General features: G+C 36.2%; 1 protein-coding gene across 1 annotated transcript; it reads right to left on the reverse strand.

Annotated features, from left to right (window-relative positions):
• On the reverse strand, positions 1 to 15,070 carry LOC308702549 (uncharacterized protein). The gene is made up of 3 exons (XM_081385492.1): positions 15,023 to 15,070; positions 13,979 to 14,112; positions 1 to 3,055 (listed from the first exon to the last, which is right to left on the reverse strand). Exons 2-3 carry the CDS (start codon positions 14,031 to 14,033, stop codon positions 1,521 to 1,523), a joined length of 1,590 nt encoding a protein of 529 aa, XP_081241618.1. The 5' UTR covers positions 14,034 to 14,112; positions 15,023 to 15,070; the 3' UTR covers positions 1 to 1,520.
• Between the last annotated feature and the right edge of the window lie 1,469 nt (positions 15,071 to 16,539).

Consider the following 16,539-nt stretch of genomic DNA (forward strand, 5'->3'; position numbering starts at 1 on the left):
AATAAAAAGAGCAAAGTTTATTGAATAATCTTAGTTGCATATGCATCAATGCTCAGACTTCTTCTAAATGTCAATGTATCAATTCTAAGACTTCATACAATTTCGACAGGTGTCGTCATACCAAAGCAAAAACGATGGAAAATGACTGCTTCACAACATCGTCCTGTGACGTTAAACACCTTGAATCTCTTATCCACACAATCATAAGATTAAACAACAATAGCATGCACTGCAAGAGCAAGGAAATAAAAAAGGTAATAAAAATATATAAAAACATGAAATGAAAATTAATAATAATGATTAAAAGCTAAATCAAATGACAATTACATAAATGACTGAACATTATTATAAAATGTAATAGTATAAAAAACAAGAAAATAAAACAGATGTATGGTTGGTGTTTTTTTCTTGTTTGTTTGTTTTTTACAATTGCTTCAAAACTATTTCACCTGTACTCAAAATCAAAAAAAGCTTTCAGATCATACACACATCAATCGATAATATAAACACTATACAGATTATTCATTAGACACTATATCAAAGAAATTGAGAACACAGCATCCATAACATGTCACAGAAAAAAAAAGTATATTGCATACAGTAAACTAATTTTGAAATTATATAAAAAGTAATCGCAATGGAGTAAAGTGAATATATTGTATAATGTACTGCAGGTATAGTATTTTATTGATTCTGTCCACAATGTTGTCTCTTTCCAAGCAAAGGGAAAAATCCTCTGGACTGACGGATTCAGCCTTGACAACACTCTTGTTCTTTCTAGTCCTCATCCTCTTCCTCCTCGTCTATTACATGTGTTCTTTCACCTCTTCCTCTCAGATTGTTTTCATCCATTGTTCAACAGATCTGCCTTATATTTTGTACAGTTGGTTTGATCACATCATTAGAAACAAGTGTGAACAAATTTGAGTCGTTGTGTAAATGATGACAACTGTTTTAGTTGGTTTGACTTGCAACAAATGCAATAGTCCAATGTATTTTAGTGAGTGAGTATGTTAAGAGTTTTGCGAAAAGAGTGCATGAGATCTGCAAATAGTGTCTAACTGCCTGAACTTGTTCAGGGTTTTGAAGAAAGAGGAATTTATTCAACAAATTGGTTTAGGCCATTGAGAATTTGGTTCATTAGGCCATTGAGAATGGGGTTTAGTGTCTTAGTAATTGTGAAAAACTGTAAAGTAACACACACGAGTTGCTTAGATCCTTCAGCAGTTGGCATATTGGTGACGTCTGAGGAGGACAGAAAACCAGAAAGACATTCAGTTTACTCGGGATTTCCTTGTTTTATCTATTAGTTAGAATGGATATAACTAAATATTTTATGTAACTGCAAAAGCTGAATAATCAAAGGCTACTGATTAATCTGTGAAATAATCAACGAACAGTCGATTAATCGTTGCGATAATTTTTGATAAAATCAATTATCAAAAAAATATGTTGATGCAGAACTACACAGCATCACACCTGGAAGTACAGCATAAGAAATCTAACTTCTTATTGTAATTTTAGGCATGCATTTTCTTTTTATGTCCGATTAGAGTAGATAAATGAGTGAAACTCTTTCCACATGGATGGCAGTGATACGGCTTCTCTCCACTGTGGATCTTCTCATGTATTCTCCGATATTCTGACCTCTTGAATCTCTTGTCGCAGTGTGAACACTTGTAAGGTGTTTCAGTAGTGTGAACTGTCTGGTGCACTTTCAGAGCACCATCTGTAAAAAAACGCTTCCCACACTCGGCGCAAACATGATCCTTCACACCACTGTGTCGTTTCTGGTGTATTTTTAATGCAGTCATATTACGAAAACCCTTTCCACACAAGTAACAGACGCAAGGCCTCTCCTTTGTATGCACTTTCCGGTGGTCCCTTAGGAAATCTGGCCTAAAAAATGTTTTACTACATTGGTCACAGTTATATACTCTTTCTCTAGAATGACTAAGCAGATGTACTTTATAAACACCTGACTTAATGAAACTCTTTCCACATTGATCACATGTGTGCAGATTCTCTCCAGTGTGGATTTTCATGTGATCCTTAAGGGCTCCTTTTCGTGCGTAACTCATCCCACACCGATCACATGCATGTGGCTTCACGCCAGTGTGGATTGACATGTGTTCGTTAAGGGTTGCTTTATGTGCAAAACTCTTCCCACACTGATCACACGTGTACGGCTTCACTCCAGTGTGGCTTTTCATGTGTTCGTTAAGGTTTCCTTTATGCCTGAAACTCTTCCCACACTGAACACATGTGTACGGCTTCTCCCCAGTGTGGATTTTCATGTGTACATTAAGGTTTCCTTTATGTGTGAAACTCTTCCCACACTGATCACATATGAATGGCTTCTCTTTAGTATGGTTTGTCATGTGTACGTTAAGGTTTCCTATTTGAGTGAAACTATTTGTAGCCTGATCATAGGTGTACAGCATCACTCCAGTGTGGATTTTCATGTGTACATTAAGGTTTCCTTTATGCGTGAAACTCTTCCCACACTGATCACATTTGTACGGCTTCTCTCCACTGTGGGTTTTTATGTGTAAGTTAAGGTTTCCTTTTTGTGCAAAACTCTTCCCACACTGATCACATGAATACGGCTTCTCTCCAGTGTGGATCCTCATGTGATCGTTAAGGTTTCCTTGATATGGGAAACTCCTCCCACATTGATCACATGAGAACGGCTTCGCTAAAGTGTGTATTTTCCTGTGCTCATCAAGGATTTTTTGTTGCGCAAAATTCTTCCCACAGTGATCACATATGTACGGCTTCTCTGCACAGTGGATTTTCCTGTGTTCGTCAAGGTTTCCTTTTATTGTGAATATCTTATCACACTGATCACATGCATACGGCTTCCCTCCACGATGAAATTTTATGTGAAGATTAAGATTTTGCTCGCATGAAAAACTTTTTCCACACTGTGAGCAAGTGAAACTTGTTTTGTCTTCTCTGTTCAATGAGGGACTCACGGATGCTTCTTCAGTTTTGATTTGATGATTATTCCCCCCTTCAATCAGTTCTTCAACCTCCTTCTCTTCTATCAGGTCTAAAATGAAAGTTGGAAAAAAAGTTTTAAAAAATTAGATTTTCAGCAAATCATAAAAAAAAGTGAAATATGAAATTAAAGGACACAAGAACGCTGATACTCAGTACCGATACAACCAAAAGTACACAATAATCGATACCAAAGTCGATACCACGATAAAATAACAAATAAATAATAATACTTAGACATTAACTTTGGGGAGGGGGGGCATTTTTACCCTACCTACCTGTAAATACAGAAACTTAATAGTTATCAAACAGTCTGCACTGCATAAATTCTAAATTAAATATAGATAAATCCTTTTTAAAGCTACAAAAATTCTTAAGAGCAGTGAGATTTTCTGTTACCTTTGTTCTTTGATTAACTTTAACGACAGAATTAGTGGCTGCTGTCACTAAGATCTGCCGCTGCTGACAGAGACGCAGATCTCACGTCTCATTCTCTCACAACTCTTTACGTTCATTTTAGACTTTAATTCATTTAAGACTGCTCTTGTAAGGATACTTGACAAAACTTGGCATATTTGTGTTATTGTTGGTTCAAGCGCGAAAGAGAACTCGATTCTGGCGAACTGTCTGTGCTCTCGATCCCAGTGCACGTCTTTCTGTGTGCCGTGTGTCACATAAACATGACATTCACAGACAGCGCGTCCTCTTGTCACGCTTGAATGGTTTAAATGCATTGGCATGAATAAGAGTGTGATCATATAATGTAACACTAGCCAAAGGATGACAGAAAATACGGATGCTGCGTTAAATATTTTAACACATTAAACTGGACAAAAATGTATTGCATGTGTTAACATTGCCAGCACTAACTGTTACACATGCTGTTCACGTTCACATATCTGACGCGAATATTTGCCAATACGGGCATTTTGACATAACTGTGTATGTATTTTAACGTTTATGAGTAATAGGCCGCAACAATCTGACACTCGCGAGAGGCGGCTACGTGTGTGCGCTTCGGTTGAGCACGCACTGACTGAAGACCGTCTCTCAGAGAGCGTGCCAGTCCTTTATAGTTTAAAATCACTAGAATTTATAAATTGGCATGATATAAAACAATGTGCGCTACAGTCTTGTATTGCACAGTCCAGCTCACAAAATCAATGTGGATACTATGGATGTGCGTCAGATTTTTGGACAAGAAAGACTTTGAGACTCTGAGAAAGACTCTGCACCCATGTTTCCTTGCTCATAGCTCTTCTGGAAGCTTCCTCATCCCTCGCTCCTCGCTTGCTTGCGGTGCAATCAGAATTGAGATGTCCTTCAAGATGGTTAACTTTGTTTTTTAGATGTCACAGGCTGGAGGACGGAGGAGCGAGAAGTAAAGGAAGCATTCATTTGAGTAATGAGAAGCACCCATAGTTGTTTGTTTGAAATTAATGTAAACAGTTCAGAAAGAAAACGCATGTGTAACAGTATGTTGGATCCATGCAGCTCTTAAAGTGACCACAGCCTAATAAACCTACTCTCCTGTCTTTGTCCTTATTGTTCATCTAACAACAAAACTAACACTGCTCTTGACTGAATAACTTTTGTAACTTTGATTAAGGATTAATCTAGTGTGTTTTTACATTATATTACTTTATTCAATTTCTGTACCTGAAAATTGTGATGTTTCACTAGCATCTAAAATTTTTGAACCACTGACCCAACGGGGCCAGCAGAAAAAAATTCTTAGCGTTGAGTATTTCTAAATATGCGATATGCTATTAAAGGTGCATTATGCAACTTTTCATGTTAAAAATACCCGTTTTTCTAACCCATACATGCTTAAACAATTGCCTGATGGGCTGAATGAGCCCTTCTCTGATCACTGCGATTGCCTCTATAATCCTGTACAGTAAAATAAATAAGAGGGATTCGGGCTGAATTTGAGACTGGGCGTGACGTCATGCGCGTTCAGTTGCAGTGTTGCAGTTTCATTTGTTGCCAGAGGGGGGCATAGTTCTGCAAAAACTCAGAGACTTGCGCAATGCACCTTTAAATGAAAGATAATATGATAGAGCAATAAAATCAACCGTGAAAGTAACAGAAGCTTCTATAAAACATTTCAACAGGCATAATTAGGCTGAATAACTAAATAAAAAAATATATTTGCTAAGCTAATTTGATTCATATTCTTTGACCCAATATTAATTACAAATGCAATGAATTGCAGGGATTGGTCCCTGGTATCGGCAAGTACCAACTATTGGTATCGGACTAATTCTGGAAAAAGTGGTATCGGTGCAGCACTAATTTAAAATAAACAAATCAATCAATTAATCAATCAATCAATTATTAATAAAGTACACAAAAAAACAGTGTTCGAAACAGTAAAACAGTAAGTTTATAATCATTTATAATTGAATGGTCGGGTTGGGAAATGTCACATCAATCTTTGCGTAATGATGTCATGTATATAAACAGGAAGATGAAATATTTTCAAGAGATGACAACATCTTACATAATCATCATAATACAAACAAGCACAACATACAAACAAAATAAAACATTTAACACATCATAGCACTCAGGTCTCTCTCTTATTTGTAAAATTGGCTTTATGCCCAGATGCACTACTTCCTAAACTTCAGCCAGCTCCTTTGTTTCCTGTCTGCCATTATTGGACAAACTGATTAATCCAGGTGTGCCTGACCTCAGTAACAATAATCAGACACACCTGGATTAATCAGTTTGTACAATAATGGCAGACAGGAAACAAAGGAGCTGGCTGAAGTTCAGCAAGTAGTGCAGCTGGGCATAAAGCCAATGGTATGACTGTACAACAAGGCAAGTTCTATGGAAGTAAAATAATGTCAAATGTTTTTAAAATAATAAAGCCTATTGAATTGCACTACTTGAAAAAAATAGGCATTGCATTAACCATGCTTGCATTTTAATACATTGTATTTTTAGGTCTTGCATTTTTATGGGCTGAAATTCAACATGGTTGAATATTTAAGCTGTGAATATTTCAATTAAAAAGTTCATTATTAAAATTTCAAAAATACATATTCACCTTTCATATTTCACTTCCAAAATATTAAATTCTGTTTAAAAATACAACCTATAATATTCAACAGGCAATTTTCGGTCTATTTTATTTCGCTTTGCAAATTCGATTCAGTGGTTCAAATTCGACAGTAAATTCAACATTGACATCCAGGAACTGCAGGAAAAGCAGTAGCTTGCCGAGCATACTCTCCATCTGCTGTTAGTCAACTTCACCTACAGGTGGTGCAAAAGCACGTGTTGTTGACTAAGACCAGCAACAGTTAGAGCAAGTCAGTCATTCATAAAACTCATTTACAGCAATGTAAGTGTATTTGTGATTATTATGACAGCTGTTTTATGTTAAATTCAGTGTCTTCACGGTTACTTTTCCTGTGTAGCCTACATGCATCTTTCTCTACCGTGAACGAGATTATAATGTTATTCCCCGATTAGGGGTGGGCGATATGGCAAAAATATCATGATTTTTTTCAGAAAAATCACGATTCACGATTTTATCACGATTCTTTTTTTATGTTGGTTTTACTATTTTCTGACTGAGCATTACAGCCAAACTAATATCCATATTTTAAAAACAAAGCCTTAGGTAACAAAATATAAAATAAAAAAGAATGGCAGAAAGGGGCGAAGATAAAAATATTCGTCATTATTTTCTTTGTTATAAAATATTAAGATTAAAGATACACATTACACATACACAATTTAATATACAAATTTAATATACAAATTAAACAGTGCTTTATTTTTTCAGCTACAGTAGGTGTATTTAGCAGTAGCATTGAAGAAAGTAATTAAATGAACAAATATGAAAATTAAACAAAACATAGTTCACTGTATAAATTATACATTGATACTTATTAAAGCTACTATTAAAATTATCAGTCAAGAGCAGTGAGTGATTTTCTCTTTGCATTTTGTTGTTTTATTAACAATAAAGGCATAGTTCTATAAATTCAAATTGTCATAATTTACTCTCTCAGGTTGTTTTAAACTCGAATAAGTTACTTTCTTCTGTTGAAAATAAAAGTTACTGAGCCACATTCTTCAAAATATGAATATTTGGAAAATATTAGAAGGAAATTAATACAGGTTTGGAACAACATTAGAGTGCATAAATAATGAGAATTTTTATTTTTGGGTGAACTATCCCTTTAAGGACAAGCGGCAGTTTACTATTCAGCTACTGTCTCTTTAAGAGCTGCACGCGACGCGTCTAATATACATGCATTTGATGAGCAGATTTTCTCTCAATTTTCTCAAGTTTGCTTTCACTTTAGACAGAACCGACTTTATGTAAATCTTGTGTGTATTTGACAGTATTAGCACAATAAGACTCGAAAGATAACTTAGTCCAGTATCTAGGCGCTGGTAAGACAGGCTTTTAGTGTATGTGAGCTTCACATGTAACGTTAACTTAACGTACGCACTCACTGAGAAACGCGGATCAGCACGCGAATTAAATGTTTAACCGACAAGTCATTATTAAACATGCAAATTATGAACTTTTGTGAACTGTAGTGTCCCGTTCCGCTGCGTAAACTTTTTATGTGAATATACGTCGCGTTGTTTAGTGGGACAGAGGCGCCAGAACAGAAACTGGTAGATGCACGATACTACGATATTTCTTAAAAAGCAGATCGTGGAGACATTTTAATCGTCCACGATTAAAAATCGTCATATCGCACACCCCTATCCCCGATGCAGATGTACAGATCCAATGTTACATTTTTGAGGTTGACATATTTCTCTTGGTTGTTTAGTTGCCTTAACTTTATATTGTGGCGATGTGCTGCATACAGGCTATTAGGGTTTCCCTAAATACTTCAGGATTCCCCTGCTGGACATATAAAAAGCTTAACGTAGCTTAATGGACTACAGTGATATAAAAGACCAAACTCGCATGCAAGCAGATGGACTGAGAATAATGCGCAAAGTTAAATGCTGAGCGTTTCCCAGTGATAGACTGGCATAAAGTTGGCTTGACGTTGAACATTCGCACATTTAGGGACCGTCTCTAAAGTGTATACGACTTTGGTGTACACATTTCTAACTTCGATAGCATTTGAATAGAACGACTTACAGTCATAACACCAACTTTAAAGTGTTCATGTAGTGTCAGGCATAATGCGCACCCTTTGGATTTTTGATAATAAATATCATATAAATAAAAAATAAAAAAATTTAAGTTTGCTATTGAAGTTAGAAACGTGTATGCCAATGCTGTATGCAACTTTAGAGACGGTCCCTAAATGTGCGAATGTCCAATGTCAAGCCAATTTTACATTTAGCAGACGCTTTTATCCAAAGCGATTTACAGTTAAACTAACAATATGCAAGTGCTATGACTCTTCCCAGTTTAAGCTAATGCAATACACGTAGGCATTCTATATATATATATATATATATATATATATATATATATATATATATATATATATATAGAGAGAGAGAGAGAGAGAGAGAGAGAGAGAGAGAGAGAAAGAGAGAGAGAAAGAGAGAATAGAAGAGAAAGTGTTAGTATTAATTGATCAAGTGTTGATTTTATGCCAGTATATCACGAAACGCTCGGCATGAAACTTTGTGCATTAAGTTCATATTCTGAGTCCATCTGCTTGCCTGTAGCCTATAGTAGCCTACATCCCCAATAAGGTGCGAGTTTGGTCTTTTATATAACTGTATTAGTCCATTAAGCTACGTTAAGCGTTTTGTCCGTAAGCGAGTATGAGGTATTGAGGGAAACCGATTATAATCCCGTTCATAGAGAAAGCTGATAGCATGTAGGCTACACAGGGAAAGTAACAATTAAGTTATTGAATGAAACATAAACACAGCTTTTGTGTGTTTATCATCTTTTCCGCATACTGACACAGATAATCATTTTCATTTTATGAATGAATGACTTGCTCTAACTGTTGCTGGTCTTCGTCAACAACACGCGCTTTTGCACCACCTGGTGGTGAGGTCGACTAACAGCAGATGTAGAGTATGCTCGGCAATCTACTGCTTTTCCTGCAGTTTCTGGATGTCAATGTTGAATTTACTGTCGAATTTGAACCACTGAATTTATGGAAGCGAATTTGCAAAGCGAAATAAAATGGACCGAAAATTGCCTGTTGAATATTATAGGTTGTATTTTTAAACAGTTTGAATATTTTGGAAGTGAAATATGAAAGGTGAATATGGATTATTGAATTTTTAATATGAAAATGTGTTTGAAATAGGGCTGCACGATTTGGGGAAAATGTCATATTGCGATAATTGAGGTCAATATTGCGATTACGATTGCGATATGCGATATAATAAACAAATGGTTTCATGAGTCAACTTGCTTGGTTCTCAAGGAAAATAAATGCACACACAGATTAGTGATAATCAGCCTAAAGAAAAAAGTTCTTTAGTCAAGAGCAGTGAGTGTTTTTCTCTGTTCCCTTTGTTCTTTGATTAACTTTAGCGACAGATTTTTTTTTGATTGCATTTTAACAAGAACAAAACATAATTTACATACAAGAGTACATATAGGCCTAACCATACATGTCAGGGGTAAAGAAAAATAATAATAAAAAAAAAAAAAAGCAAAAAGACACTGAACGGAATGAAGACACTCGACAAAAAGACATTTTGGCATAATTGTGTGTGTTATTGTTCGTTCAAGCTCGAAAGAGAACTGTATTCTGTCATGCTGTTTTGTGCGCACGCACGATATTAGTGCGAGTCTTTCTGTGTGTCACAGTCAGACATTCACAAGCAGCGCGTTCATTTTGGCATACATGTGTGTTGTTCGTTCTACCGCGAAAGAGAACTTGATACTGGCGCGTGTCTATCTGTGTGTGTGTGTGTGTGTGTGTGTGGAGGACATTCACAGGCAGCTCGTTCTTTTATGTATTATCGCGCATGAATGGTTTAAAAGCATTTGCATTAATAAGTGCGTTAACAGCGCTAATTTGTTTATTTAATATAAAATCGCAACATTTTGCGTCATATAATCGCGTAGGCTTGACATCGCGATTGCGATACGATTAATCGTGCAGCACTAATTTGAAATGTTTTTAATTGAAATATTAACAGCTTAAATATTCAACCATGTTGAATTTCAGCCCATAAAAATGCAAGCCCTAAAAGTACAATGCATTAAAATGCAAGCATGGTTAATGCAATGCCTATTTTTTTCAAGTAGTGCAATTCAACAGGCTTTTTTTATTTCAAAAACATTTGACATTATTTTACTTCCATAAAGTTCTGGCTACGCGCACTAGTGTTGGCAAAAGTACCAACTTTGGTACCAATTTGGGATTGAAATTTAAAAACTGTGACGATACCAGAATTTTGAGCGCTGTTTAACAGGTTCTTAACACCTCTGATTGGCCATTGCATTCACACGCTCAACATTTATGTCTCTGATTGGTCATTGTGTTCACATGCTAAACATATGTCTGTGATTGGCTACAATGATCAACGCTTCAAAAACATGTCTTCAGAGAGCGCTTACACAGATACACACGGGAGAGTTTAAAAGCAGGAGTCTATCAGCGGATCTGTCTTTCAGTGGATATATTAGGGATCCACTGACAGACGCCTGCTTTCGAACGCTTCCGTGTGTATCTGTGTAAACACACTAACACACATTACCAAAGCCCACCCCCAAAACACTGGATCAGACAGGTAAGATCTAACATGTGCTATAGTATGCAAAATTACCAAATAAAGAAATAATTAAAAACAGACAATGGCTCTCTATTATCCTTACATAGCTACTATTTAACAATAAACAGCCAAAAAACGTCCATAACATTAACAAGTTGACATTGTCCATAAACACATATACATCGTAAACATGCAACAAATAATACATTTATCACGAGATCAACACAAACACCAAGTAAATACAGAATAGTACAAGGCTGTCGCTCATTAGTCATCATCCAGGTGCATGATCACAGTGTGTCTTACAGTAAGGCGTAAGAGTCTGAGACGCACGTAACCTATAGGGGTGGGACGATACAGGTACCTCACGATTCAATTCTGTGGCGATATGTGGTCCACGATATGATAATATCACGATTCGCGATATCTACGATATTCAATATATTGGAAGAAATTTCATCAACGATATATCACGATATATGTGACTGAAAAGAAAAAGAAGGAATAAGGAAACAAGGAAATTTTATGCATTTATTAATGCCAACATTTCCAACATTGTGCAAAGAAATATGCATTTGCATTAGGGCTGGGCGATATGGCCAAAAAATCATATCTCGGTATTTTTGGGTTAAATGGCGATATACGATATATATCTCGGTACTTTCTACATTTTTCCATTTGGATAAAGAAAATCTGTATTTATTTAAAAAACATGCCATTTTCATCCTGCCCAATGATATCCTACAAACAATGTTGATATTGGAGGATATGGAAACAAATATAGTGAATGTAATGTAGGCTATGCAATATATTATGTGCAAAAAGGTGGTTAAAATCACATTACATTCTAACAAAAATAATGCTTTTGTTTTTAAATTGACTAAAGGCTAAACTAAAAATGAAAATAAAAACAAAAGAACTTAAACTATTAGCCTGCGTTTGATTACCCCGTTATAATGATCACTTTCATAAAAATATACTTGTAGGTTTAAAATTCCCCATATGGCATATTTATTGTTTCCAACAACAAATATTTTAGCAATATGTATATTTTAGTCAGAATTATTGCGCTACTATTCTATTGTGCTCCGTCTGTTTGGCGCGCATGCGCGCGGCGTCGCTCATTCACGGAAGCTTGAATATTAGCGGAGATTCAATTGCAGAAGCTCGTCCTCTCCTGACAGTGAAATGGACATATTTGTTTGACTTTCTAACATTTACAGATGGAGAATATACCTGTGAAATGTAAGTTAAGCACTGAGGAAAGCAACACATCTCAAACGCATATACAGCGCAAGTATTTATCTGTCAGTCAGCAACAGTATCTGTCAGTAAGCATCTGACAGGGCAAGCTGCTTTAAACTTGTTAACTATATCTTACCAGTTATTTTGAAGCCCTTAATATAAGCTTGTGTCATGTTTAGGACAAATTGTACTATGTACTTTCACTGCGGCAGCTCACACTGCGTCTTCCGCGTTTTTGAGATGTGCTCATATCAAACTACTGTATCGATATAAACGGTATTGCCTCATTCCATATCGTTTCAAAAAAATATATCGATATATCGTACAAACTCGATATACCGCCCAGCCCTAATTTGCATAATAACTCACTGCCTCCTGGTCTTAAATGTAAACACTGTACATCTAGACAGATAAAAGCGCATGAACATTATAAAACAACATGAACATTAACATGTGTAAACCATAATACTGAAACGTCAGTAGCGAACGAGGTGCATTTGCAGATTCGTAGTGTTGTTGTTATATTTTATCTTTGCAAAGCAGTTCTTGCAGATTGCATAGTCTTTATCCAGTGCCTTTCCGTCGACTGTCTCGTAAAACCCTTTAGAGTGGAAACTAGCGGGTGGGTCTTTGATTAGTTTTTAGCGCAATTTTCCACCGGACAAAATTGCGCTTGTTAACTCATGATTTCTGTTCTGTCTGTGCGCACCAATCTTGCACTTCTATCTACTCCTCAACCAGACCACCTAGAGACTTCGGGTTTTCGGCATTATGTTAAGGAAGGTCTAATCTCGGGAACGCACAAAAAAATCCAGGAAAAGATTTAACATCTCTTAGTGTTGTGATCCCATGAGGTGAGAAAATTGCGCTAAAACACTCACCGAGTTTTTATTACTTTTTTGTTGTTTTCCGCCATTCTTCTTGCTTCTCTTTTTTTCTGCAATTCTCTGTTGTTGTTAGTTAACTTGTGTTCCCGGCCGCTGTTTGCGCCACTTTACCCCTATTTACTCGAACAGCACCCCCCGCAAACAGAATGGTAGATATTGGGTAGTGACAGTGACACTGACAACGGGTAAATTAATCATTTTGTGTTGTAATAAAATATCGATATTGGGCGTTAGTGTATCGATTATTTATTGCGACAGAGAGCACAACAATATATTGCAATATCGATTTTTTTTCCCACCCCTAGTAACCTACATGTAAATAATTAAAGCGCATATGTATATTGAACACACAGGAGAATATATTTAATTAATTGAATCGCAGCCTTTGTGATCTCACAATAGCACTATGCTATAGTATGGTTTTTAAACAGTTTTAGTACATTGTGCAGCCTTAGAAAACAGTCTAATAATGCGGTTCATGAATTCTCATCCGTGGAATACACCGATTCCGGTATTTTGTCCGTTACTTTGATTTAATCAAGGAATACACACAGTGATGTCTATGCTACCGCAATAACAGACTGTTCAATTGTAATTTGACAATGTGTTTTATTCATATCAGATAAACTTTGCGTAGGTAACTGTTAAGTTTACCCTATTCTTCTCCCAGTTCACCGGCCACTTACTTTCATGTGTTTGGGGAGAAGTAGATGAACTTATGTGTTGTATATCTGACAGATCCGATTCTCTGAAGTAACATGGCGGCGCCCATCACGTATTATAGAATTAACATGACCATTATAAAAGGTATTTAAACGACAAAACACATTCACTTACAGGTATTCTGCAATTGGAATATCAGATGTTTCAAAATCTAGTTTACAAGATTGTGAATATTTTGAATAAAAAAGGAAAAATTAAAAAGCAATACATCAGTCATACAGCTCTATTGTGTCTGCTGTGTTACGTGACAAGCATGATGCGTCAGCATGGAAATAAGATACTCAGCTAGAATATTTTAAAACTATGTGTGAAAGGGTTAATTAAGTTATTTCACAGCTCTTATGATTTTCTGACTGCAATCACTGAATCTGATGAACTACTTTAAGTATTATAACATTACTGAAGAATCAAAAATAAACACCAACCTATTTGTTCTTCAGTATCTTCCTCCTTTATTCTGCAGAACTCTGGATCATTCATGTTTTCAATTTTCTTTCACAAACTCTACCGTCTTCACTTGTAGGCTGGTGGGAATATTCCAGCATTTACTGGTGAATCACTGTGGGGGGAGCAGAACAGCTAAAATCAATGATGCTTTTATTAATTCACACACTTAAAGCACAGTGTTTGTGTTTATCTACCGAACCATCGAAATATAAAGTTATTTAATTAGTTTTAAAACAAGTTCACATATTCTACATATATTTTGTCTGTGAGTCAATCTAATTATATTGAAGAGGCTTCTGAGCAGCTGTTAATTGTAACACTCGTTCTTATAAAGTCTTATCAGTGAGATTATTTAATTAACCACAGTTATAATAACTTCTATAGAGCAGTATATGTCCAATGAACCTAAATATAGTTTATGGCTTCAACTAGTCATTGCGTAGTCATAAAAAATAAACACAATACAATATAATACTGATGTTTTTTTTTTTTTTTCTAGGGAGAGAAACGGCTCTTTAAATACAATGAAAGAGCATGACAAAGCAACATTTTTATGTTTACAATGTAAAACTTTCTCCATATTCAGACTTCCCTCTTGCGATGGATTTAAAGTAACAGCTGCTGAAAAGCCTCTTCGTGTCAGAAATATATTAATGTTAAAAATAACAAACAAAAGAAAAGACATATTCCTGTTAACTACCCTCACAAGATCATACTTTGACTTTTGATCAAGTGCCATATCAGTAAATACCATTATTGCTCCACACATAGAAACAATCATACAGACGAACATACAGAAACACACAATACTCTCTCAGGTCATAATTAATTTAACACTGGTTCCTCACATCGTTGCCTGCTAGGCTATGTTTATGTCAGTCAGCAGACGGCAGAAAAGACGTACAAATAGCTCTGTAGCAGATGAAAAACTTACAGAAAATACACTGTAAAATATTGCTATAACAAGCTGCGCGTTTTTTTATATAATTGTATAAACACACGAAGCACCGTGAACTGCTTACCTTATCTCAAAAGGCTAACGCTGTGATGGCGATAGTGGTGACGTCTTCTTCTTGTTTTATGGCGGATCGCAGACACCATGCGCATTACCGCCACCTATCGCCCGGGTGGACCTTGGACCCAGTTTTTTACATTTGTTCTACAAATAAAGGTATGTACATTTCTAACAGTGTACTTTATATTATATTACCTTTGTATCAAATAAATAAAAACCAATAGTTAGTGCTGCTGTAGGGGTGTTTCTAACTGGCTAATATTGACATATTTCTCTCTTCTGACTGCCTTTATCAATCTTTCTCTATTTTTTTTCTTCTTTTTTAAAGTTGTGAAAACACTATTGTGGAGTTTTCTTTTGCTATTTAAGCAAATTGGAGCATACAAATAATCTAGTCTCTCATTCACCACTATATATGTTTACCCAATGACGACTTCCGCTTCTGAGGAACCTGGAAAAATGTGAAAAGGGACACTCAGCCTACGTTTGCCTTAATTACATACACTACACCAACCTGTAGGATCAATTAAGGGTTATTGGTGTGACAGGTTGAGAGTCTCTAATATTTGTTTTGGCTCATTAGAAGGTTTTCATTTGTTATGGTTGCATATAGCCTACCTCAAATGGGAAGACGCACGCCCACTTTCGTTGAGCCGCGTCTCGACATTGAGCACACCTGTTCGGCCTAATCACGGAGGTGCGTTAGGTTCTAGTGGCTTTATAAAAATAATGTCTAAGCGTGACGTTGTCATTTTTCTCCGTAACTAACCAAAGTGGACAAAAATGTCCAAGTCAAAAAACTCTCATAAAAATGTTACGCTTGGGAGCAAATACTTAAGTTTGGTCTCATTTTAAAGAAGACCCTTGGCAGATTGTTGTTGAAGTGAAAATTAAAAATAAGCTTTCAGTAAGATTTTGTTTGGGCACAGTACCAGACTTTCCTCATTGGATGCCAGCAAAACTCCACTGGTGTCCCACTGGTGAAAATCCTCTTGAAAATCCAGTGATTGGATTTTCGATTTGCAGTTGGGTTCTTCTCTCTCAAATATTACAAGCACACAAACAACCTTTTTATTTTACTACATACATAAAAAAGCACACTTAGACATCCATACCAACAAACCCACACAATTATCGCTGCATAATTTATCCAATTGGCTCTATAATATGCCGGAGCAGAAAACAGGAATAAAGCGAGTATTTGCTTTATAGGCCTAACCTGAAAAAATGGCACCATCTGATAAAAAAATTGAAAATAAAAAAACATAAACTGGCGACAGGGTGTTGGGCGCCCAAGGCTCATCGATAAACGAGGGCCGTCCGGTCTGAGCCAACAGAAAGTCTACAGTGGCACAATTTACCATATTTTAATGATGGTTGTTGGAGGAATGTGTGCTTATGATGACCCATCCACCATCGAAAGAGTTAACAATGGGCACATGAGTGTTGGAACTGGACCTTGGAGCAGTGAAAGAAGATTGTCTGGTCCGATGAGTCCCATTTTATTTTACATCACATGGACAC

This window comes from Scardinius erythrophthalmus, assembly GCF_964197995.2.
Source record: "Scardinius erythrophthalmus genome assembly, chromosome: 14".
NCBI classification, from domain to species: Eukaryota; Metazoa; Chordata; class Actinopteri; order Cypriniformes; family Leuciscidae; genus Scardinius; species Scardinius erythrophthalmus.